General features: G+C 48.3%; 1 protein-coding gene and 1 long non-coding RNA gene across 6 annotated transcripts in view; both read left to right on the top strand.

Annotated features, from left to right (window-relative positions):
* LOC134572638 (uncharacterized) overlaps positions 1 to 23,864 on the top strand; it is a 454,902-nt gene that overhangs the window by 320,319 nt on the left and 110,719 nt on the right. The gene's annotated exons all lie outside the window — the stretch shown is intronic.
* LOC134572617 (galectin-4-like) overlaps positions 19,633 to 23,864 on the top strand; it is a 28,498-nt gene continuing 24,266 nt past the window's right edge. For all 5 annotated transcript variants that reach the window (XM_063431690.1, XM_063431693.1, XM_063431688.1 and 2 more), the window contains exon 1: positions 19,633 to 19,726. In XM_063431690.1, the coding sequence (XP_063287760.1) occupies positions 19,697 to 19,726 (30 nt within the window). In that variant the 5' untranslated portion in view covers positions 19,633 to 19,696. The remainder of the gene's footprint in view (positions 19,727 to 23,864) is intronic.

The raw sequence follows: 23,864 nt of genomic DNA, 5'->3' as shown, positions 1-23,864 counted from the left end.
GAAGCCTATATATTAGGGGAGTGAGGGATGGGGGGCAGCCTATATATTAGGGGAGTGAGGGATGGGGGGGAAGCCTATATATTAGGGGAGTAAGGCATGGGGGCAGCCTATATATTAGGGGAGTGAGGGATGGGGGGGAAGCCTATATATTAGGGAAGTAAGGCATGGGGGGAAGCCTATATATTAGGGGAGTGAGGGATGGGGGGGCAGCCTATATATTAGGGGAGTGAGGGATGGGGGGGCAGCCTATATATTAGGGGAGTGAGGGATGGGGGGCAGCCTATATATTAGGGGAGTGAGGGATGGGGGGGGAAGCCTATATATTATGGGAGTAAGGCATGGGGGGTAGCCTATATATTAGGGGAGTGAGGGATGGGGGGGCAGCCTATATATCACTGGGAGTGAGGGATGGGGGGGTAGCCTATATATTAGGGGAGTGAGGGATGGAGGGCAGCCTATATATTAGGGGAGTGAGGGATGGGGGGGGGGAAGCCTATATATTAGGGAATAAGGCATGGGGGCAGCCTATATATTAGGGGAGTGAGGGATGGGGGGCAGCCTATATATCACTGGGAGTGAGGGATGGGGGGGTAGCCTATATATTAGGGGAGTGAGGGATGGGGGGCAGCCTATATATTAGGGGAGTGAGGGATGGGGGGGGAAGCCTATATATTAGGGGAGTAAGGCATGGGGGCAGCCTATATATTAGGGGAGTGAGGGATGGGGGGGCAGCCTATATATCACTGGGAGTGAGGGATGGGGGGGAAGCCTATATATTAGGGGAGTGAGGGATGGGGGGCAGCCTATATATTAGGGGAGTGAGGGATGGGGGGGCAGCCTATATATCACTGGGAGTGAGGGATGGGGGGGTAGCCTATATATTAGGGGAGTGAGGGATGGAGGGCAGCCTATATATTAGGGGAGTGAGGGATGGGGGGGGAAGCCTATATATTAGGGGAGTAAGGCATGGGGGCAGCATATATATTAGGGGAGTGAGGGATGGGGGGGCAGCCTATATATCACTGGGAGTGAGGGATGGGGGGGTAGCCTATATATTAGGGGAGTGAGGGATGGGGGGCAGCCTATATATTAGGGGAGTGAGGGATGGGGGGGGAAGCCTATATATTATGGGAGTAAGGCATGGGGGGTAGCCTATATATTAGGGGAGTGAGGGATGGGGGGGCAGCCTATATATCACTGGGAGTGAGGGATGGGGGGGAAGCCTATATATTAGGGGAGTGAGGGATGGGGGGCAGCCTATATATTAGGGGAGTGAGGGATGGGGGGGAAGCCTATATATTAGGGGAGTAAGGCATGGGGGCAGCCTATATATTAGGGGAGTGAGGGATGGGGAGGGCAGCCTATATATCACTGGGAGTGAGGGATGGGGGGGTAGCCTATATATTAGGGGAGTGAGGGATGGAGGGCAGCCTATATATTAGGGGAGTGCTTGATGGGGGGCAGCCTATATATTAGGGGAGTGAGGGATGGGGGGTAGCCTATATATTAGGGGAGTAAGGCATGGGGGGGCAGCCTATATATTAGGGGAGTGAGGGATGGGGGGGCAGCCTATATATCACTGGGAGTGAGGGATGGGGGGGTAGCCTATATATTAGGGGAGTGAGGGATGGAGGGCAGCCTATATATTAGGGGAGTGCTTGATGGGGGGCAGCCTATATATTAGGGGAGTGAGGGATGGGGGGTAGCCTATATATTAGGGGAGTAAGGCATGGGGGGGCAGCCTATATATTAGGGGAGTGAGGGATGGGGGGACAGCCTATATATTAGGGGAGTAAGGGATGGGGCAGCCTATAGATTAGGGGAGTAAGGGATGGGGGGCAGTCTATATATTAGGGGAGTGAGGGATGGGGGGCAGCCTATATATTAGGGGAGTGAGGGATGGGGGGGCAGCCTATATATTTGGGGAGTGAGGGATGGGGGGGCAGCCTATATATTAGGGGAGTGAGGGATGGGGGGGCAGCCTATATATTTGGGGAGTGAGGGATGGGGGGGCAGCCTATATATTAGGGGAGTGAGGGATGGGGGGGCAGCCTATATATTAGGGGAGTGAGGGATGGGGGGCAGCCTATATATTAGGGGAGTGAGGGATAGGGGTCAGCCTATATATTAGGGGAGTGAGGGATGGGGGGGCAGCCTATATATTAGGGGAGTGAGGGATGGGGGGGCAGCCTATATATTAGGGGAGTGAGGGATAGGGGTCAGCCTATATATTAGGGGAGTGAGGGATGGGGGGGAAGCCTATATATTAGGGGAGTAAGGCATGGGGGGCAGCCTATATATTAGGGGAGTGAGGGATAGGGGTCAGCCTATATATTAGGGGAGTAAGGGATGGGGGCAGCCTATATATTAGGGGAGTAAGGCATGGGGGCAGCCTATATATTAGGGGAGTGAGGGATGGGGGGGCAGCCTATATATCACTGGGAGTGAGGGATGGGGGGGTAGCCTATATATTAGGGGAGTGAGGGATGGGGGGCAGCCTATATATTAGGGGAGTGAGGGATGGGGGGGGAAGCCTATATATTATGGGAGTAAGGCATGGGGGGTAGCCTATATATTAGGGGAGTGAGGGATGGGGGGGCAGCCTATATATCACTGGGAGTGAGGGATGGGGGGGGAAGCCTATATATTAGGGGAGTAAGGCATGGGGGCAGCCTATATATTAGGGGAGTGAGGGATGGGGAGGGCAGCCTATATATCACTGGGAGTGAGGGATGGGGGGGTAGCCTATATATTAGGGGAGTGAGGGATGGAGGGCAGCCTATATATTAGGGGAGTGCTTGATCGGGGGCAGCCTATATATTAGGGGAGTGAGGGATGGGGGGTAGCCTATATATTAGGGGAGTAAGGCATGGGGGGGCAGCCTATATATTAGGGGAGTGAGGGATGGGGGGGCAGCCTATATATCACTGGGAGTGAGGGATGGGGGGGTAGCCTATATATTAGGGGAGTGAGGGATGGAGGGCAGCCTATATATTAGGGGAGTGCTTGATGGGGGGCAGCCTATATATTAGGGGAGTGAGGGATGGGGGGTAGCCTATATATTAGGGGAGTAAGGCATGGGGGGGCAGCCTATATATTAGGGGAGTGAGGGATGGGGGGACAGCCTATATATTAGGGGAGTAAGGGATGGGGCAGCCTATAGATTAGGGGAGTAAGGGATGGGGGGCAGTCTATATATTAGGGGAGTGAGGGATGGGGGGCAGCCTATATATTAGGGGAGTGAGGGATGGGGGGCAGCCTATATATTTGGGGAGTGAGGGATGGGGGGGCAGCCTATATATTAGGGGAGTGAGGGATGGGGGGGCAGCCTATATATTTGGGGAGTGAGGGATGGGGGGCAGCCTATATATTAGGGGAGTGAGGGATGGGGGGGCAGCCTATATATTAGGGGAGTGAGGGATGGGGGGCAGCCTATATATTAGGGGAGTAAGGGATAGGGGTCAGCCTATATATTAGGGGAGTGAGGGATGGGGGGGCAGCCTATATATTAGGGGAGTGAGGGATGGGGGGGCAGCCTATATATTAGGGGAGTGAGGGATAGGGGTCAGCCTATATATTAGGGGAGTGAGGGATGGGGGGGAAGCCTATATATTAGGGGAGTAAGGCATGGGGGCAGCCTATATATTAGGGGAGTGAGGGATGGGGAGGGCAGCCTATATATCACTGGGAGTGAGGGATGGGGGGGCAGCCTATATATTAGGGGAGTGAGGGATGGGGGGGCAGCCTATATATTAGGGGAGTGAGGGATAGGGGTCAGCCTATATATTAGGGGAGTGAGGGATGGGGGGGCAGCCTATATATCACTGGGAGTGAGGGATGGGGGGCAGCCTATATATTAGTGGAGTGAGGGATGGGAGGGGCAGCCTATATATTAGGGGAGTGAGGGATGAGGGGGCAGCCGATATATTAGGGGAGTGAGGGATTGGGGGGGCAGCCTATATATTAGGGGAGTGAGCGATGGGGGGCAGCCTATATATTAGGGGAGTAAGGCATGGGGGGCAGCCTATATATTAGGGGAGTAAGGCATGGGGGCAGCCTATATATTAAGGGAGTAAGGCATGGGGGGCAGCCTATATATTAGGGGAGTAAGGCATGGGGGGCAGCCTATATATTAGGGGAGTAAGGCATGGGGGTAGCCTATATATTAGGAGAGTAAGGCATGGGGGGCAGCCTATATATTAGGGGAGTGAGGGATGAGGGGGCAGCCGATATATTAGGGGAGTGAGGGATTGGGGGGGCAGCCTATATATTAGGGGAGTGAGCGATGGGGGGCAGCCTATATATTAGGGGAGTAAGGCATGGGGGGCAGCCTATATATTAGGGGAGTAAGGCATGGGGGGCAGCCTATATATTAAGGGAGTAAGGCATGGGGGGCAGCCTATATATTAGGGGAGTAAGGCATGGGGGGCAGCCTATATATTAGGGGAGTAAGGCATGGGGGGCAGCCTATATATTAGGGGAGTAAGGCATGGGGGTAGCCTATATATTAGGGGAGTAAGGCATGGGGGGCAGCCTATATATTAGGGGAGTAAGGCATGGGGGTAGCCTATATATTAGGGGAGTAAGGCATGGGGGGCAGCCTATATATTTGGGGAGTAAGGAATGGGGGGCAGCCTTATATTAGGGGAGTAAGGCATGGGGGGCAGCCTATATATTAGAGGAGTAAGGCATGGGGGGCAGCCTTATATTAGGGGAGTAAGGCATGGGGGGCAGCCTATATATTAGGGGAGTAAGGCATGGGGGGCAGCCTATATATATTAGGGGAGTAAGGCATGGGGGGCAGCCTTATATTAGGGGAGTAAGGCATGGGGGGCAGCCTATATATATTAGGGGAGTAAGGCATGGGGGGCAGCCTTATATTAGGGGAGTAAGGCATGGGGGGCAGCCTATATATTAGGGGAGTAAGGCATGGGGGGCAGCCTATATATTAGGGGAGTAAGGCATGGGGGTAGCCTATATATTAGGAGAGTAAGGCATGGGGGGCAGCCTATATATATTAGGGGAGTAAGGCATGGGGGGCAGCCTATATATTTGGGGAGTAAGGAATGGGGGGCAGCCTTATATTAGGGGAGTAAGGCATGGGGGGGAGCCTATAGATAAGGGGAGTGAGGCATGGGGGGCAGCCTATAGATAAGGGGAGTGAGGCATGGGGGGGCAGCCTAAAGATTAGGCAAGTGAGGCATGGGAGGGCAGCCTAAAGATTAGGCAAGTGAGGCATGGGGGGGGGCAGCCCATAGATTAGGCAAGTGAGGCATGGGGGGAGGGGGAGCTAAATGAAGAGTCAGCAAGGAGCAGGGGCAGCAAGGAGGAGGAAGGGTCTGCAAGGATCAGGGGCAGGAAGGGTCTGCAAGGAGCAGAAAGGGACAGAAGGAGCACAAAGGTAAAGGAGCAGAAAGAATCAGAAGGAGCACAAAGGTAAAGTAGAAGAAGGAGCAGAAAGGGACAGCAAGGAGCACAAAGCTAAAGTAGGAGAAGGAGCAGAAAGGGTCTGCAAGGAGCAGAAAGGAATCAGAATGAGAAAGGAGCAGAAGGGCGCAAAATAAGCAGAAAGGAGCAGAAGGAGACAAATATAGAAGACAGTGTCAGAAGAAAAAGAAGACTGTCAAATGAAGGAAAAGAAAAGGAGATTGGAGCAGGAAGGACAAATGAAGTGAACCCTCCACTTTATTCTGGACACCACATCATAAGGCTTTGGTACCTAGGCCTGGCAGGGAAACTCTGGACCTTCTCATCTCCCCAGGTAAAAAAAAAATATCAGTGTTAATGTGTTCACTTTTATTTACTGAGTGTCAGGAAGCACAGAGTGCCGCTGGGTAGGGGTGTTGTTGATTGGCTAGAGCGGTCAACTAGCACTCTAAGCCAATCAGTAGCTCCCCATTCATAAAAAAGTTTAAAAAAAGTTATGAACTGGGAACTAGCGATTGGCTTAGAGCGTCAACTGTCAACTCTAGCCAATCAGCGGCACCCATGCCTGACGTCAATCTGCACTTCCTGACACTCCATTTCAGATGCCGAATACCACTGAGGGACCTGGAGCTGGAGGAAGCCTTTGGGGTTAAACCATTTGAGAGCGGTTTAACCCCTTAAAGGAAAGAGCACCCAGGGGCTTCCTGGCATCATAGCATTTTCATTTAGATGAAGTTGTTATGGTGACCAGAATGTTCCTTTAATTTGCTTAAAGGAACACTATAGTGTCAGGAATACAAACATATATTCCTGACACCATAGTTGTGAAAACGCTATTCACCCTGGCTTTATGTGATAATCACTATGCTCCTCCCCTTCATGACACTGTCAAAAAGGGGCCAAGCATAGATGTCATTACAATTATGCCCCCCCCCCCCCCCGGAAAAATTCCTGCGGACGCCCATGTCCTTGAGGTACCCCACTGGTGACAAGACCATGCTTCAAATATACTCCATTGACTACAACTCTCTGTTGGAATCCAAACTCGAAGATTGCAGTGTATTGATAAGACTTCAATTTGCGACAGTGCCAAAAGCCTTACTGAAATCTGGGTAACATCTGATTGCAAATTAAACCTTTTTTACATGCAGGTTGTGCCATTCACAGTCAGGGGAGGTGTGGCTAGGGCTCTATGGACAGAAGCAAAACTGATTTAACTCCTAAGTGGCATAAAATTGAGCAGTGGAACTGCAGGGGCATGATCTATACACTAAAACTGCTTCTTTAACCCCTTAAGGACCAAACTTCTGGAATAAAAGGGAATCATGACATGTCACACATGTCATGTGTCCTTAAGGGGTTAAGCTAAAGTTGTTTTGGTGACTATAATGTCCCTTTAAATCACGAGTCTTTTGATACATACTTCACCATACAAAGATAACAGATAAAAAAAACTAAAAAACTTGCACACAATATATAAAACAGTAACACTGTCTTTACTAGTAGCAAAATGATAACATAGTTATAATAACATAACATAGTTTTGCTCAGTTTAGAAACGAAACCAATTAATTCAGTGACCTTTTCTAGGTCAATATAAAGCTCTTATTGCATGCCTCTTTAAATTCACAATTTAAGTGGGACAGTCTTGATTTCAGGTTGTGTCCCACCATCCCGAATTTTTTTAATTTTTTATATTCTTTATTTGTGAGTGAGCAATCAGGTGGAGATACAGATATCATACATGCCAGTTTGAACGACAGGTGTTTTCAAAATACAACATGTTTCAATATAATATGTTGCACAGTGTTACTTTTTTTTTTTTTCAATACTTTATTTTTGTGCGAAAGTCCTGTTACATCAAAAGCATACAATGTTCGTTGTATCTTGAGTATATGACATAGGCATTTACAGTATCTCTGACTTATAACAGGTAATCCTTCGTCCGCCAACATTGTCATGCATGCTATATAACAAAGGCATTTCACTTTTTTGTTTTTCACATAACTTAAATATCAAACCAGCAGTATGTGTCGATTGACAAACTATCTACGCTAATGTGGTTGTTGATACGTAGTTAACTTTGAACTTCAGTCGGGGGGTTGTGTCACCAATCCCTTATGATGCAGTCCTGGTCCGGCCAGGGGTGAAACAGTGTTACTTTTGCCGTGTAGAAAACGTGGACATGTGTTGCACGCAGGCAATGTGCTCTTTGTATCGCTTTTTACAAGATGGTACACTGATCTGCTACTGTTCTATTGGTCGTTGAATCTAGTTTAAGCTCTCTGCATCTTCATATGACGCTGCTGTTCGCAATAGAAAGTGGTAAAGAAATCCTAGTGTGATGTACACGTGCTGTGAACTTTTGTTTTTAATCTTTTTTTTTGTATTCTTTATTTTTGTTTGTGCGAGCTGTACATCTTGCTTGGATAGCCACAACAGCTAGGACAAGCGCATTTGTAACATGTATAACATCTGTATGGCATTTATAGTTACTGCCCATTTTTTTAAGTGGTTATGGTCAAACAAAGTAAAACATCAGTTTGTAAACTTATGAGGCCACAACAGCTTGGACAAGCGCATTTGTAATATGTATAACGTCAGTATGGCATTTGTACTTACTGCACATTGTTTAAACGATACTAGTCAGACTTAAAGTACAACATTAGCTTGTAAACTTTAATATAGGTTAAGCATAACTGACGAGCTAGGCTGACCATGCGATTAGTGTATATGATACTAGTCGATTGCATCTCGTGCTAAGTAGATTGGATTAAAGGTTATGTATAGCGGTTAAGCCACCGAGGCCTGGCACCCGTTGTCTAGGCTGCATTTCAAGTTAGAGGCGTATATATGTAACCCAGACTAACAGCATACACAGTTATTGCTATCAAGGTATATTGGCTAGGCATGGTAACCGACTCTAAACAGGAACATGGCACATTAGGGCGTATGTGCTAAAGCGTGTGGCCACGTCTCCTGGGCTCTCTAGCTTACAATTAAGGTGGAGCAGATTTAACATTACTTCTCCCCAAGAATAAACAAAAGTAACCACAATATGCGAGGTAAGAGTTATGAGTGGCATACATTTTCATCTATACAGGAGGGATTCAGGAGACATTATTATGATACTATAAGAGAGGGGAAACATAAATATACTGGGCTTCTGGTCCCACATTTAAAGTTAGTAAACTTTTGTTGCCTCCGGGTAACGAGAGTCTCTGCATCATGAGCAGGGTCGTAGGCTGTGAGCCGTGCACCGTGTCAGTCCAGTCTGCTTTAGCCAATGCCTGTTCTGGAGGCCTTGTCTGCATACCTGGAGCGGTGGTTTCCTTGTATAGTTGCTGGGATGTGCCGTTGGAGCGGTGTCACCTCTGTTGTGTTGGGCACCTGAGGGGGTCTTGGCTTCACCGATCTCCTCAGCTTTCTAGCTTTGCGTGGGAGAGGTGAGTGCTGAGCCCTCTGCCGCCATCTTACCATTTTGTGCTCTGTCTGAGCTGCTGGCTGTTGCTGGGGTGGTCGTCGAGGTGAGTGATTGCCCGATGTTTGTAGTGCCCCCTGTTTCTGCTTGCGCTTATGAGGGTTGCTGTGCTGGGGGGGTCCCAGGGTGAGCCCCTGTTTAGGTTTTGGGCGACTCACCCGTGGTCGAGAGCCACCATCCCGAATTTGTTCCCTGGTGTCCCAAAAATCAAATCGCGAGTGCATCATTAGACACGCTCTTGCTATAGGCAGGCCACTAGGACGCTGCAGAGAGGACTGAAGCAGAGCTCCCTGCATAGTCCACCTTTGGTGGGCCGGTTAGCTTGATTATCAGGAAGCTTTTACACAGGGCTGACCTGCCAATTCCCCAAGTAGACCCTCCCCCTTTCTGGGAGTGTCGGCCACTTTAGGTGGTGACAGCAACTCGATTTGCATCATTGTCCCACTCCCTAATACTCCATACAGCTGGACGCCTGTGTTGGGGGCAGGAGTTTATTGTGCAGATATAAAGACTGGAAAAATGTACAGCTCTGAGGGGATGTACATACTGATTATATGTGCTCTGTGCGCGGATATGATATAACAAATAATGCTCTGGCAGTGGAACCGCAGAACTCAAATAGTCCTTTACCTGAACAATTTGGTAGTCTAACCAACAAAAAATTTAGAAAAAAATGTCTTGGTACCCGAATGATCCTCAGTACCCTGACATGTCACACTACATTAACCTCTCATAAATAGATGAATTGCTACCATAACTACTCACAGTTGAGTACTTACTTACTCATCGTTACAATATCCAACATATCCACTATACTCTTTATAGGAGTATAATTGGCGGGATCCACTGGTAATGAGCGAAATTTGGTGAACTCACTATTGATAAATGTGGTTGGTTGCATACTAGGGAGAGAGAGGGTTGATTTGCCCTGCTGAGACACATAGGGCATGCACGTCACACCTACTACATGCATCCCTTAAAACCTATCCAACTCATTAACCTGATAAATCTAGCGTAGAGATGTTGCCCCTAGGCCTGCAGATCTGTGTGAAACTACGGTAGATGATACTAATTTTGGGGGGGTGGAACGGATTAATCAAATTTACGATATTTCTTATGGGAAATTTTGATTATGTTCTCGAACAAATCGGAACTCGATCAGACTTCTGGAGTGGATTAAGTTTGAGTTCCAAGGTTCCACTGTATTCACTGTATGTCACAAATATTGGTCTGAAAGGCATGAAGATTCTGCACATGCACTGCTTTTGGCATATACAAAGACTGATCACATGTGACAACATCTAGAAAAATACAACATTAGAAAATACAAAGAGTGATTACACTTTACAGTGACCTGCATGGAGATTAAAGGGATACTGTCAGTTCCCTGTAATGTACTCCGTTAAATACAACATTGAAAATCACCTGTAATTTGCGTAGACATTTTATTCATGAGATACTCTGTAAATTTAGCAAACAACATCACGACAAAGCACTCATTGAAAACGAAGACAAGAAATAGAAACACTTTAGTTTCGTTTCCTCTCATCTCAGTGTTTCCTCTCTCTCTCTCTCTCTCTCTATGCTGACTGCTAAGTGCAAATGAGAGAGCTGATAACAATGATTTATGGGAACCCATTTGCAGGAGAAAGAGAGGTGGATTTCTACATTTGACTTAGTTTACAGATTAAGTAAACATGGGAGGGCTGTCAGCCTTAGGCCTGTGGGGAAAATCCAATCAAGTGTCCCATTGCACCACCGAATCAGCTCACCATCCATGCCCAACTTTTCTTGGTTTTATAATGGATATTGATGTTATGAAGCAAGGCAAATATGATACAATGTGGTTCATGTGGGGGTGATGGTGAGAGGAGGGGGGGGGGGGGTGATAGTGAGAGGGTGGGGGGTGATGGTGAGAGGCAGGGAGGCAATTGACCCTCAGGTCGCCCCAAATAATTTTAAGACCGGCCAAGGCGGGCCGGTCCTAATGCTGCAGCCGCCAGAGCGCTCTGTTAAGAGCCTCAGGCGGCTGCAGCACAGCTTCTTTCCCCCCCCTCACCTCCCCTGTAGCGTGGCCGAGCTCCTCTCCGGTCAACGGTACCCGGCCGGAGTGATAGGAAGGTGCACACGTCAGTCCGGCCGGGTACAGGAAACAGAAACTCCTGTTCCGCGCGGAGTTTCTGCTTCCTGTACCCGGCCGGACTGAGAGGAAGTGCCCACTGAGTGACTGAGCGTGCACCTTCCTATCACTTCAGCCAGGCACCGCGGACCGGAGAGGAGCTCGGCCACGCTACAGGGGAGGGGGGGGGGGGGAAAGAAAGAAGAACGGAGGATTAAGAAGAGGGGGGGGATTAAGAAGAGGGTGGGGTGGGGGGATTAAGAAGAAGTGGGGATTAAGAAGACGGGGAGGGGTGGGGATTAAGAAGAACAGGGGGGATTAAGAAGAAGTGGGGAGGGGATTAAGAAGAACGGGGGGGATTAAGAAGAACAGGGTGGGTGGGGAGATTAAGAAGAACAGGGGGGGTGATTAAGAAGAACGGGGTGGAGGGATTAAGAAGAACAGGCGGAGTGGGGGGGATTAAGAAGAACGGGGGTTGGGGGGATTAAGAAGAACAGGGAGGGGGGATTAAGAAGAACGGGGGGCATTAAGAAGAATAGGGGGGGAGTAAGAAGAACGGGGGGAGTAAGAAGAACACGGGGGGAGAGTAAGAAGAACACAGGGAGGAGGGGGAGAAGGGGAGATGAGGAGAACACAGGGAGAGGGGAGGGGAGAAGTACACAGGGAGGGTGGGGGAGTGAGGAGAACACATAGGGGGAGGTGAGGAGAACAGGGGGGGAGTGACGAGAACACATGGAGGGGGGAGTGAGAAGAACACGGGAGGAGGGGGTGAAAAGATCACCGGAGGTTTGGGGGGGGGGAGAAAAGAACACCTGAGGTTTGGGGGGGGGGGGGTGAGAAGAGCACAGGGAGGGTGGGTGGGTGTGAGAAGTGACTGCTAGGGGAGGGGGGGGGGGAGAGAAGAGACCACTAAGGGGCAGGGGAGAGCTTTATAGGACAGGGGGCAGGACAGGGAGCTCTTTCACACTACTCACACACACACAATGCATCCCTATACATACACAGAAACACACAATGCATCCCTACACACACAGAAATACAACATGCTTCCCTTACACACAGAGAAACACACAATGCATCCATTACACACAAAGACAATGCATCCTTTGCACACATACACAGAAACACAGAATGCAAACCCTTACACACACATGCAAACACACACTGCTTCTCTTACATATACACAGAAACACAATGCATTTCTTACACACACTCAATTCACACACTTACAGACACACACCTTGCATCCCTTATGCATACAAACACAGATTCACACAACACATCCCTTATACACAAACACACACTGCTTCCACTACACGCAAATACACTGCATCACCTACACAAACTGGTATCCCTATACACTACATACCATAAGCACACACATTAGATCCTCTACAATAACACATTACACATCCCCTACACACTCCACTCCCTGTGAGCGAACTCATGGGTGGAACATGTAGGTGGACTTATGAGTGGGCCCTTTGGGCATACTCACCGTCAGGCCCAGTGGCGGATCCAGAGCCTGATCTCGGGAGGGGCACTTGTAGATTATTTAAAAAAAATAATCTTAGCACAATAACCACTACAGCTCAGTGTAGTAGTTATGGTGCCAGTAGTGCCAGGATCCCACCCCGGAGTAAGTAGTCATACCGTTTAAGAACAGTTTGACAACTTACCTGGGGTCTGCTGGGATATAGGGCATAGGAGAAGTGGTGTGTGTTAGGGGTGAAGTGTGTGTGAAAGGTGCAGTGTGTGTGTGAGCGGTGAAGTGAGTGTGAGTGCGTAAGGGTGGCAGTGTGTGTGTTAGGGGGAAGTGTGTGTATGGGGGCACTGTATGTCTGTGTGGGGCAGTGTGTGTATGGGGGGGCACTGTATGTATGTGTGGGGCAGTGTGTGTATGGGGGGCACTGTGTGTATGGGGGGGTCGTGTGTGTGTGTTTGGGGCAATGTGTGTATGGGGGGGCAGCAGGGTGTGTAGGGCACTGTGTGTGTATAGGTGTGCAGTGTGTGCGGGGCAGTATGTGTATGGGGCAGTGTTTGTGGGGCAGTGTGTATGGGGACAGTGTTGTATGGGGACAGTGTTGTATGGGGACAGTGTTTGTGGGGCAGTGTGTGTATGGAGGCAGTGTTTGTGGGGGCAGTGTGTGTATGGGGGCAGTGTGTGTATGGGGTCAGTGTGTGTAGTGTTTGTATGTGGGGCAGTGTTTGTGGGTCAGTGTGTGTATGGGGTCAGTGTGTGTAAGGGGGAAGTGTGTGTATGGGGCAGTGTTTGTGGGGCAGTGTGTGTGTGGGGCAGTGTGTGTATGGGGACAGTGTGTGTATGGGGACAGTGTGTATATGGGGACAGTGTGTGTATGGGGACAGTGTGTGTATGGGGACAGTGTGTGTATGGGGACAGTGTGTGTATGGGGCAGTGTTTGTGTGTATGGGGGCAGTGTTTGTGTGTATGGGGGCAGTGTTTGTGTGTATGGGGGCAGTGTTTGTGTGTATGGGGGCAGTGTGTGTATGTATGGGGGCAGTGTGTGTGGGGTCAGTGTGTGTAGTGTGTGTATGGGGTCAGTGTGTGTATGGGGTCAGTGTGTGTATGGGGTCAGTGTGTGTAGTGTGTGTATGGGGTCAGTGTGTGTATGGGGTCAGTGTGTGTATGGGGTCAGTGTGTGTATGGGGTCAGTGTGTGTAGTGTGTATGGGGACAGTGTGTATATGGGGACAGTGTGTATGGGGACAGTGTGTGTATGGGGGCAGTGTTTGTGTGTATGGGGCAGTGTTTGTGTGTATGGGGGCAGTGTTTGTGTGTATGGGGGCAGTGTTTGTGTGTATGGGGCAGTGTGTGTATGTATGGGGACAGTGTGTGTGTGGGGTCAGTGTGTGTAGTGTGTGTATGGGGTCAGTGTGTGTATGGGGTCAGTGTGTGTATGGGGTCAGTGTGTGTAGTGTGTGTATGGGGTCAGTGTGTGTATGGGGTCAGTGTGTGTAGTGGGTGTATGGTGTGCATATGGGGTCAGTGTGTGTATGGGGTCAGTGTGTGTAGTGTGTGTATGGGGTCAGTGTGTGTATGGGGTCAGTGTGTGTAGTGTGTGTATGGGGTCAGTGTGTGTATGGGGTCAGTGTGTGTATGGGGTCAGTGTGTATATGGGGACAGTGTGTATATGGGGACAGTGTGTGTATGGGGGCAGTGTTTGTGTGTATGGGGCAGTGTTTGTGTGTATGGGGGCAGTGTTTGTGTGTATGGGGGCAGTGTTTGTGTGTATGGGGGCCGTGTGTGTATGTATGGGGTCAGTGTGTGTAGTGTGTGTATGGTGTCAGTGTGTGTATGGGGTCAGTGTGTGTAGTGTGTGTATGGGGTCAGTGTTTATATGGGGACAGTGTGTGTATGGGGACAGTGTGTATATGGGGACAGTGTGTATATGGGGACAGTGTGTGTATGGGGACAGTGTGTGTATGGGGACAGTGTGTGTATGGGGGCAGTGTTTGTGTGTATGGGGGCAGTGTTTGTGTGTATGGGGGCAGTGTTTGTGTGTATGGGGGCAGTGTTTGTGTGTATGGGGGCAGTGTGTGTATGTATGGGGTCAGTGTGTGTGTGGGGTCAGTGTGTGTGTGGGGTCAGTGTGTGTAGTGTGTGTATGGGGTCAGTGTGTGTATGGGGTCAGTGTGTGTATGGGGTCAGTGTGTGTATGGGGTCAGTGTGTGTAGTGTGTGTATGGGGTCAGTGTGTGTAGTGTGTGTATGGGGTCAGTGTGTGTATGGGGTCAGTGTGTGTAGTGTGTGTATGGGGTCAGTGTGTGTAGTGTGTGTATGGGGTCAGTGTGTGTATGGGGTCAGTGTGTGTAGTGTGTGTATGGGGTCAGTGTGTGTATGGGGTCAGTGTGTGTAGTGTGTGTATGGGGTCAGTGTGTGTATGGGGTCAGTGTGTGTAGTGTGTGTATGGGGTCAGTGTGTGTAGTGTGTGTATGGGGTCAGTGTGTGCATGGGGTCAGTGTGTGTATGGGGTCAGTGTGTGTAGTGTGTGTATGGGGTCAGTGTGTGTATGGGGGCAGTGTATGTTGGGCAGTGTGTATGGGGGCAGTGTGTATGGGGGCAGTGTGTATGGGGGGAGGGGAGGAGGGAAGGGAGGCTTTTTAATTAAAAAAAATTTTTTAAAAAAAATTATTGAAGAAAATATATTTATGTCCCCCCTCCCTTCTTACCTTTATTGATGAGGAGGGGGGACATTTCTGGATCCCTGGTGGTCCCAGTGGGGAATCCCTGGTGGTCCAGTGGTTCCAGTGAACTCTAGCCCGCGCTCCAGGGCTAGAGTTCACTCTCGCGAGATTTGGAGCGTTGCCGTGGTAACCGCGGCAACGCTCCAAATCTCGCGAGAGGAGGACCAGGAGGAGCTGCTGGTAACAGCTCCCGGGTCCTCTCTCCCTCCCCTTCCGGTCGGCTGTCAGTAATGTGCCTGCGGACCGGGGAGGGAAATCACTGATCACTGATCTCCCTCCCCGGTCCGCAGGCACACTGCAGGGCTGGCGCTTGGGCAATGCCAGCCCTGCACTAGCCGGCAGGGGAGAATCTCGGGGGGGGGCAATTGCCCCGTTGCCCCCCCCCCTGGATCCGCCAATGGTCAGGCCCTGGGGCCCAGATCTTGAGCTGTGTAAGGGGCCCAAAAAAAATGGAGCTGCTTCCCATTCTACTAGAACTTTGAATTTTGTGACCACAGTTACAAGCAGCCTCCAGAGATCCTGTTCTACACCAGACCAGTGGAGCCAAACTGCAGCCCATCATCATCCTCATCTGGTTGTTAGCAGGCAATCTAGTATATTATTAGTGACACTAATCTATAATTTACCTCACATTAAAGGGACACTATAGTCCCCAGAACCACTTCAGCTTAATGAAGTGGTTCTGGTGTCTATAGCCTGTCCATGCAGGCTTTTTAATGTAAACACACACTGTCTGCAGCATTGGCATTAGTTCATATGGCAGATCATATAAGTGGGGCATTGTGATGTCACATGGGGGGGGGGGGGGCGGCAAATTTTTATTTTGCCTAGGGCGGCAAAAATCCTTGCACCGGCTCTGATCCTGGGCAGGTGCACCAGTCTACTGGTGACCCACAGGAGGGGAGTGCACTGATTGCACAGCACTCTCCTCCTGCCCAGATCCGTCTTTACCGCAGTGCAAGTGCCCTCTGCCCCTAATTTACAGTGGCTCACACTCACAACAAGCAGTGCCTGGAGCCCTTTGCAGAGACAGGAACAAAGAGGTTCTGCGGCAGCTGGCCATCCTGCAAGCATTACATTAAACAGCTGTTCTCCATGCAGGCCACAGGTGCTGCTGTGCTGGGAGAATGTGATTACTCTTCACTTCCTCCCAGCCTACAGAGCAGCACATGGGAGAGAGAGGAGGAGGCATGATTTAATCTTACAACAAATCCACTAAGCAAATCTTTATACATTTGGGGGGATCAGCTCTGTTTCCACAGTTTATTGGTGTTTACTCTGATGTCTGTATTAATATTGAGGGATGTCTAAGTAGTAACGTCAGTGTGTGTCAGCAGGGCCAGCCGTTGGGGTGGGCAAGCTGTGCGGTCATGCAGGGTGCCATGACAACAGAGGCACCCGGCGGCCAACACAGCTCACAAGTTGGGTACACCAGCATATTCAATTTAAACGATTCGCTGGTGGTCCACTGGTGGTGCTCCAGCAGTAGGTGCAGTCAGATCATATCCTCTCCCTCGTGGTTCTGGCGCTCAGTTAGTGAGTCAGAGCACAGGCTCAGAGATTCTCAGCCTGCGCTCTGACAACATTGAAAGTCAGAGCCGTGAAGGAGCGGGTATGGCAAAGAGCTACTGATTAGCATAACATTAATATCCGTTATAAAACCAGGAAAAGGTGGTCATGGATGGTGAGCTGATTTGGTGGTGCAATGGGCCACTTGGCTGGTCTTGCCCCCCAGGCCTAAGGCTGCCAGCCCTCCCCTGGTGAGAGGGAGAGGGAGTAATGGTGAGAGGGAGGGGGATGATGGTGAGAGGGAAGGGGGTGATGGTGTAAAGGGGGTGTGTGTTCGTGAGAGGAAGGGGGGATAATAATGTGTGAGAGGTGGGCAGGACCTGGACTGGGAAACAAATTAGGTCATTTTTAAAATCTCAGCGGCCCCCTTAGAAGGGGGTGGGGCCAGAGAAGGTGTGTTTTGTCATCACTAATGACAAGCACGCCCCCTCTCAAAGTGAGCATGTTGGTTCAATGCGCAGAGCCCCGCTGAAGAGCTCTAGCATGAGAAAAAGGCTCTGTATTTGTTCTGCGCAGCGCAAGCAAATTTAATAACATGCTTGCGCTGTGTTTGCTTTTAACTTGTCTCTGGTGTCTTCAAAAGTGGGATACCAGAGGACAAAAGGGCCAGGAAAGCATATCGTGCATGTGTTTGGAGCCTGCTTGTGGGATTGCGTGTGTGTAGAGTGAGCTGATTGTGGTGTGGAATTGTGTAAATTGGTTGATTTCATTTGTGTTTGTGGTGTAATATGTGTGACTAGGGGCTGTAGAGAGTGTGTGTATAGGGGGGACAGTGTGTATACAGGGTGTAGCGAGTGTGTGCATGCGGGCTGTAGTGTGTGTGTGTGTATAGGTGACGAAGTGTGTGTAGGTGATGTAGAGAGTGTGTGTTTAGAGAATGTAGTATGTTTTTGCTTACAAGGAATGTAGTGTGTGCATAGGGTATTCAGAGTTTGTATGTCAGGAACACTGGCGTACATACCGCGGTCGCAGGGGCCGCGGCTGCGACCGGGTCTGGGCCTCCAGGGGGCCCGGCCACCCTGCGACCCGGTATGTACGCTAGTGTGGCCAGCCTGTTCTCCTGGCGGGCCCAGGAACTGGCCACCTCACGGCCCCCCCGAGGCTGGCAGTGGTATCACTTTGAGGGCGGGCTGGTGGGCCACTTACTGATGCCAGAGCCGGAATATGACGTCACTCCGGCTCCGGCATCAGTAAGCGGCGCGTGAAGGAGCTGGGCAGAGAGCGCTCAGAGGAGAATGTTCCCTCGCCTCCTGGAGGACTGGCCGCCGGGCAGCCCCACTGGACCCCAGGGAATCCACCCAGCACTCCCAAAGGCCTAAGGAGGCTGGGGGATTAAATTGAATTGCATGCGCGGCAAGAGCTGCGCGTGCATTCAAACCGCCCATAGGAAAGCATTACTCAATGCTTTCCTATGGACGTCCAGCGGAATCGCGGAAGTGCCTCTAGCGGCTGTCAGTGAGACAGCTACTAGAGGCTGGATTAACCCTCAGTGAAACATAGCAGTTTTTCTGGCACCCAGACCACTTTATTGAGCTGAAGTGATCTGAGTGCCTATAGTGGTCCTTTAAGTGTATGTGTAGTGGCCCCGGCCCGCGCAGAGCCAGCGCCGGGAGGGTAAGGGGGCCCATGGATCAATTTTCGCACCAGAGCCCCATGGATCGTGTGTATGCCACTGGTTAGGACTGTAGTGTGTGTAGGTGCCGGTGGTGCAGTGTGTGTGTGTAGGGGATCTAGTGTGTAAAAGACCGAGAGTGTGTATAGGAGATTGTCTGTGTGTGTAGGATTCATAGTGTATATAGGGATCTAGTGTGTGTATATGTGTGTGTGTAGATTACATGATCCAGAGTTTCGTGCTAACCGCTGTGGTAACTGTTGCAATGCTCCGATCTCGCAAGAGGAATCCAGCGGAGCTACAGGTTAGAGCTCCACGGGTTCCTCTCTCCCTCCCTTTGATCTCCCCACCGGCCCATGAAAATACACACAGTAGGGCTTCAGGGACATGGTCTGAAGCTCTGCACAACACTTGAGGGGCCTTGCACCTGGCGGACCGTAGGGCCTTGACGGAGGACCCGACACAGTCTGCCGTAAGGCGGTTTAGGCGGTCACGAGGACTTAGATGGCCGCTTAAACCGCTTAATTGCGCAGGCACTGCTGGCACCATCACCACTACAGTGGGCTCTATTGATAAGGGTACTTATTAGACTATCCTTTTAAAGCAGTTGCCTTAAGTTTACTGCTGTGTTCCCCCACCAGATTACAATGATTTTATGCAGGTTTTTTTCTTTGCTTAATTATTGATTATTATATTTGATTTTAATGTAAATACCTTATGTTCTCTCACCATTCACCAATGATAAAAAACATTTTGTAATTTTCTGCACATGGGCAGCAGTAGTGCGGTGTCAGACTAGCACCCCCTTTTCCTAATCGCTGCAGGTCTCCCCACTGTGGTCCCCTCCTGTCCCCAGGAAGTTCTTGCCTTTTTTGGGAGGTCCTCCTTCTATTATCCCACTGTTAGAGGGATGTGAGCATTGTATAAATACAAATAAAAAACAGCCAAAAAACAAGAGACTGGTTAATAAAAGTAATTGTGGGAGTGGATGTGGTCACCTTGTTCTGAACCCATTGGATGGTGACACTGTAGCTGCTGTTTGTGACCACATTTCCCATAACTTCCCTCTATGCCAACACTATTAAACCACATCATAAAATGGTGGAAGGAATGTCCCCCCTCCTAGTGTTGCTGCAAGTCCAATAATAAAATGGAACGTTGGTTAAACTACATTGTAACCTTCCCTTCTCCTCCCTCCTGGGTTTACTTATATCAGTCACTCTATTTCATCAAAAACGAAACTAACTGAGCAGTAGCTGCTGAACACGGCATCTGACAGACACCATGGCCAGCTTTGCTCCCATTTACAATCCTGTAAGTTAAATCTGTCTGCTCTGTGGGGGGCTTTCTGTCTGCTCTGTGGGGGCTCTGTGTGCTTATTATTGAGATATCTGACTCTGGGAGTGTGTGTGAAGTCTTTATAAAGGCTAGGAATGGCTGAAAGATGTCCTGCTCATGTCTTGTGGGATAGGATTGCCAGATACACATCCAGTTACTAGGCTGCACGTGATGCAGTGTATCCCTGCACTACGTAGAATTCATCTGCATGTGGGAAAATAAGGCAATTAATGACTGAATAATACTGCAGCACATGAATCCTGCATACTGCTGGGCAACTTTCGCATGTGCTGTCAGTCGTTAAAGGAAAACTGATGAATGATCTGGAGAAGGGTCCTCAATCTCTGACCCCTCCACCCCTTGTTGATGGCCTAAAACTCCTAGAATTCTTTGAATGCAATAGATAGGTGACCAGTGAATGATGGGAGTTGTAGTTCAGGAACATCTGGAGGGGGAAAGAGCTTTAATGCAGTATATATATATATATATATATATATTAATACAACTGGCAGGTTTTATATCACATGCAAGGGTTAAATTGCTCATTTGGATCTTGTGGGGAAATTGAGTCAAATGCTGTGCTGGGTATCTGTGTGGTTGGAACGGAGTATTGGAGTATTGGACGTAGTTGTCTAAACTGGTAGTCCAGACATTAAGCAGGGTTGCGAGATCCATTTTGCACGTGTTGTGGGGCAGATCATGAAAAGCGCTTCTTAGCAGTAAGAGGAATTCACATCCATTAATATAAAATCATGAATGTTACATTTTGCTGGGCAGTAATATTCAGGTTCCGTCGTACATCTCGGTAAATCGAGAAAACATGCAGGATTATTCACCAAAGTGTAAATTGTCCAACATTCAAAGTGAATTTTAAGTTTCAGGACAAAGTAGTTGAACCGAAAACATTGCTGATTTGGAACTGCAAAATTCGACTATTTTGGTCTAAAATGTTAAATTTACACCTTGAATCAAAAAAAAACCCCAGGTAATTCGAACTTCTCCTTTTCTTATCACAGCAATACCTGTCCTTTATGGTCACATATCACGTTGATTAATAAGTTGGAGAACAGCCAGACATTTGATATTTCCTGCATTGCATTTAACAATAGATTGATGGGGAAAAAAATAATTAACCACTATGGGGCCAAATCCTACACCTTGCAGCAAACCCTCACTAATCCCTAAAACAGAGTATGTCTTGTTTTTCTATCACTGTACTCAGTCTTACTCTTGATATTCCAGTGTGACATTCCATTTTAGTAAATGATCCTTTAAGGAACATAGCGGACGCCATGCAAATTATCTGCAATGTGTAGGCTGAGTTACATTTAATTATGCTAGGTATATATTTTTTTATGAATAATAATTTATCTCTTTATTTTATTTTATTATAATTAGTTTACTTCCTCCAAATGCATCATTCACTTCCTGGTATGGCGAGAGCTCATCGCTTAAATTGCTGCAAATCTTGGGGATTTGCAACAAGTGCTGGCACTTCAAAAATTATATTTAAAAAAAAAATATTTTTATTTGTTATCCTATTGTTTTTTTTTTTTTTCCATATTTTAATGCACTTTTATGTTATGCAGTAAAAAAAATAAATAAAATAAAATAATAAATAATAATAATAATAATAATAATGGGTTAAAGACGAATTGTAGCATCCAGAGAAATTAAAATGAGTTTTTCCTTTACTCCATCAAACAGTATTGCAGCACTTCCATACTTCGACAGGTTCAATGTCCTTTTTTTTTTCTAACGCGGTGACATATTGCACAAGTAATTTAGATGATTCACTAGCCTTTACCTGGAAAAGTTTGTAGGTAAAATCTTAACAAATGTCAATTTTTAGAAAAAACTTATAGCACTTTTTTTTTCTCTTTTTTTTTTTTAAATGAGGAAGGGACATTTCCTCTCTCAATGCAGACTCAAGGGTTCCTTTAAAAAAACAAAACACACAACAAATTGTTATGGTACGGAGGTGATTCAATGACTGGTTGTTAGAGGGTTAAACTGCAATCAGGAAGATTTTATCAAAATTCCTATGAAAGTTACAGGTTGCCAAGTTTCAGGTTACCTTCTACCAATGCTGTTGTTTTCGTTTGAATAGCTTTCTCAGACATGATTATCGAATTAACTGCACAGCGTGAATACCATACTGCTTGCATTAGGACTTCCCCCATAGGAAAGCATTATCTAATGCTTTCTATGGAGTTTTTGGTGACGCTGGAAGTCCTCATGCATAGCGCGAAAAAAGTGCGAAAGTCGCCTAATGACTCTGAAGTTTCTCTGGTTTCAACTAGAGGTGGAGTTAACTCTCAAAGGTAATTAGGGACCTGGAATACTGCACCCAGTCTACTTCAATGAGCTGAAGTGATCTGGGTGCCGATGGTGTCCCTTTAAAACTTCTGCTACTATGAAAGTAAATGCAACATTTTTATACATAACCACCAATGTGTCCGTGAAAACATGGCCAGGTTGGCAACCGTATCAAGGAATACGCTGCTCTGGGGCATGTAATGGGTTAAAGGACCACTATAGTGCCAGGAAAACATACTCGTTTTCCTGGCACTAGAGTGCCCTGAGGGTGCCCCCACCCTCAGGGTCCCCCTCCCGCCCGGCTCTGGAAAGGGGAAAAGGGGTAAAACTTACCTTTTTCCAGCGCTGGGTGGGGAGCTCTCTGCCTCCGATCCTCCTCCTCCTCTCCGCCCCGTCGGCTGAATGCGCACGCGCGGCAAGAGCTGCGTGCGCATTCAGCCGGTCGCATAGGAAAGCATTTACAATGCTTTCCTATGGACGCTTGCATGCTCTCACTGTGATTTTCACAGTGATTTTCACAGTGAGAATCACGCAAGCGCCTCTAGCGGCTGTCAGTGAGACAGCCACTAGAGGCTTTGGGGGAAGGCTTAACCCATTAATAAACATAGCAGTTTCTCTGAAACTGCTATGTTTATAAAAAAAAAGGGTTAATCCTAGAGGGACCTGGCACCCAGACCACTTCATTAAGCTGACGTGGTCTGGGTGCCTAGAGTGGTCCTTTAAGTGTTGAACAGGACCAGGAGTAATGGGAGGACTTCAATAAACTAACCATATGCATAGGGAGAGGGAAAAGAAAGAAATGAAAAGCGTGTGGGGGAGGGGAACAGAATACACCGATATCATGAAAGCAGTAAAAACAAGATAAGATATTGCAAAACATTACAAGAGGAAATGGAGTAAAGAGAAGGCGGGAAATGTAAATCTGATTAAAAAATCCCTTAATGCTCAGACAGCAGGAGTGATTTGCATTAAATGAAGCTTGCGGCAAGTGTTAAACTATTTACCAATTCCAACGTCGGTGGATGCATTTTATGCAAATTTCCCTTTTTTTTGTATGTTATTTCTATCAACCAGTTTTAAAAGAGCATTTCCTTATATAAGGAAATCTCCAGGGGCGTTGCTGGGTTCTAGAATCAATGGGGGGCGGTGGGGGCCTGGGCCCAAGCCAAAGCTCGATGATCCCTACTCTAATACAAAGGGGGGTTATGTCATATCCTCGCTCTCTGTTGCGTCCCCTCCTCTCTATGTATCGCATGATTCTGTGAACAGCGTTCTGGGTATGCTCTCCAGGATGTCAGTGAAAGCAAAGCTGGAGACCAGCACATTATACACAGTCTAACTTCAATGCAATTACTCAATGCTTTCTTATGGGGATCTGAACTCACACTGTGTGAGTTCAATGCGATTTTCTCACTGAGAATCGCGGAAGCGGCCTCTAGTGGCTGTCAGCGAGACAGCCACTAGAGGCTGGATTAACCCTCAATGTAAACATGTTTTCCACTGCAGGGTTAAAACTAGGGGGACCTGGCACCCAGACCACTTCATCCTTTAATGGATGCTCAACAGGTTCATAAATTAATGTTAAAAATAAAAAACTTTGTTGTACAAATACTAAAATTATATCCAAACATACATACACACTACAACTCCTTGATACACACACACACACACACACACACATTACAGCCCCTGTCAACACACGCATCCCTACATATGTACATGCACACACTACAGCCCCTAGCTACAGATAGTACACCACAAACAACCCCTTCTACACACACTTATGGGGACACCA

The sequence above is a fragment of the Pelobates fuscus genome, chromosome 9, assembly GCF_036172605.1.
Source record: "Pelobates fuscus isolate aPelFus1 chromosome 9, aPelFus1.pri, whole genome shotgun sequence".
Taxonomy (NCBI): domain Eukaryota; kingdom Metazoa; phylum Chordata; class Amphibia; order Anura; family Pelobatidae; genus Pelobates; species Pelobates fuscus.
This window is presented reverse-complemented; position numbering and strand designations above follow the sequence as displayed.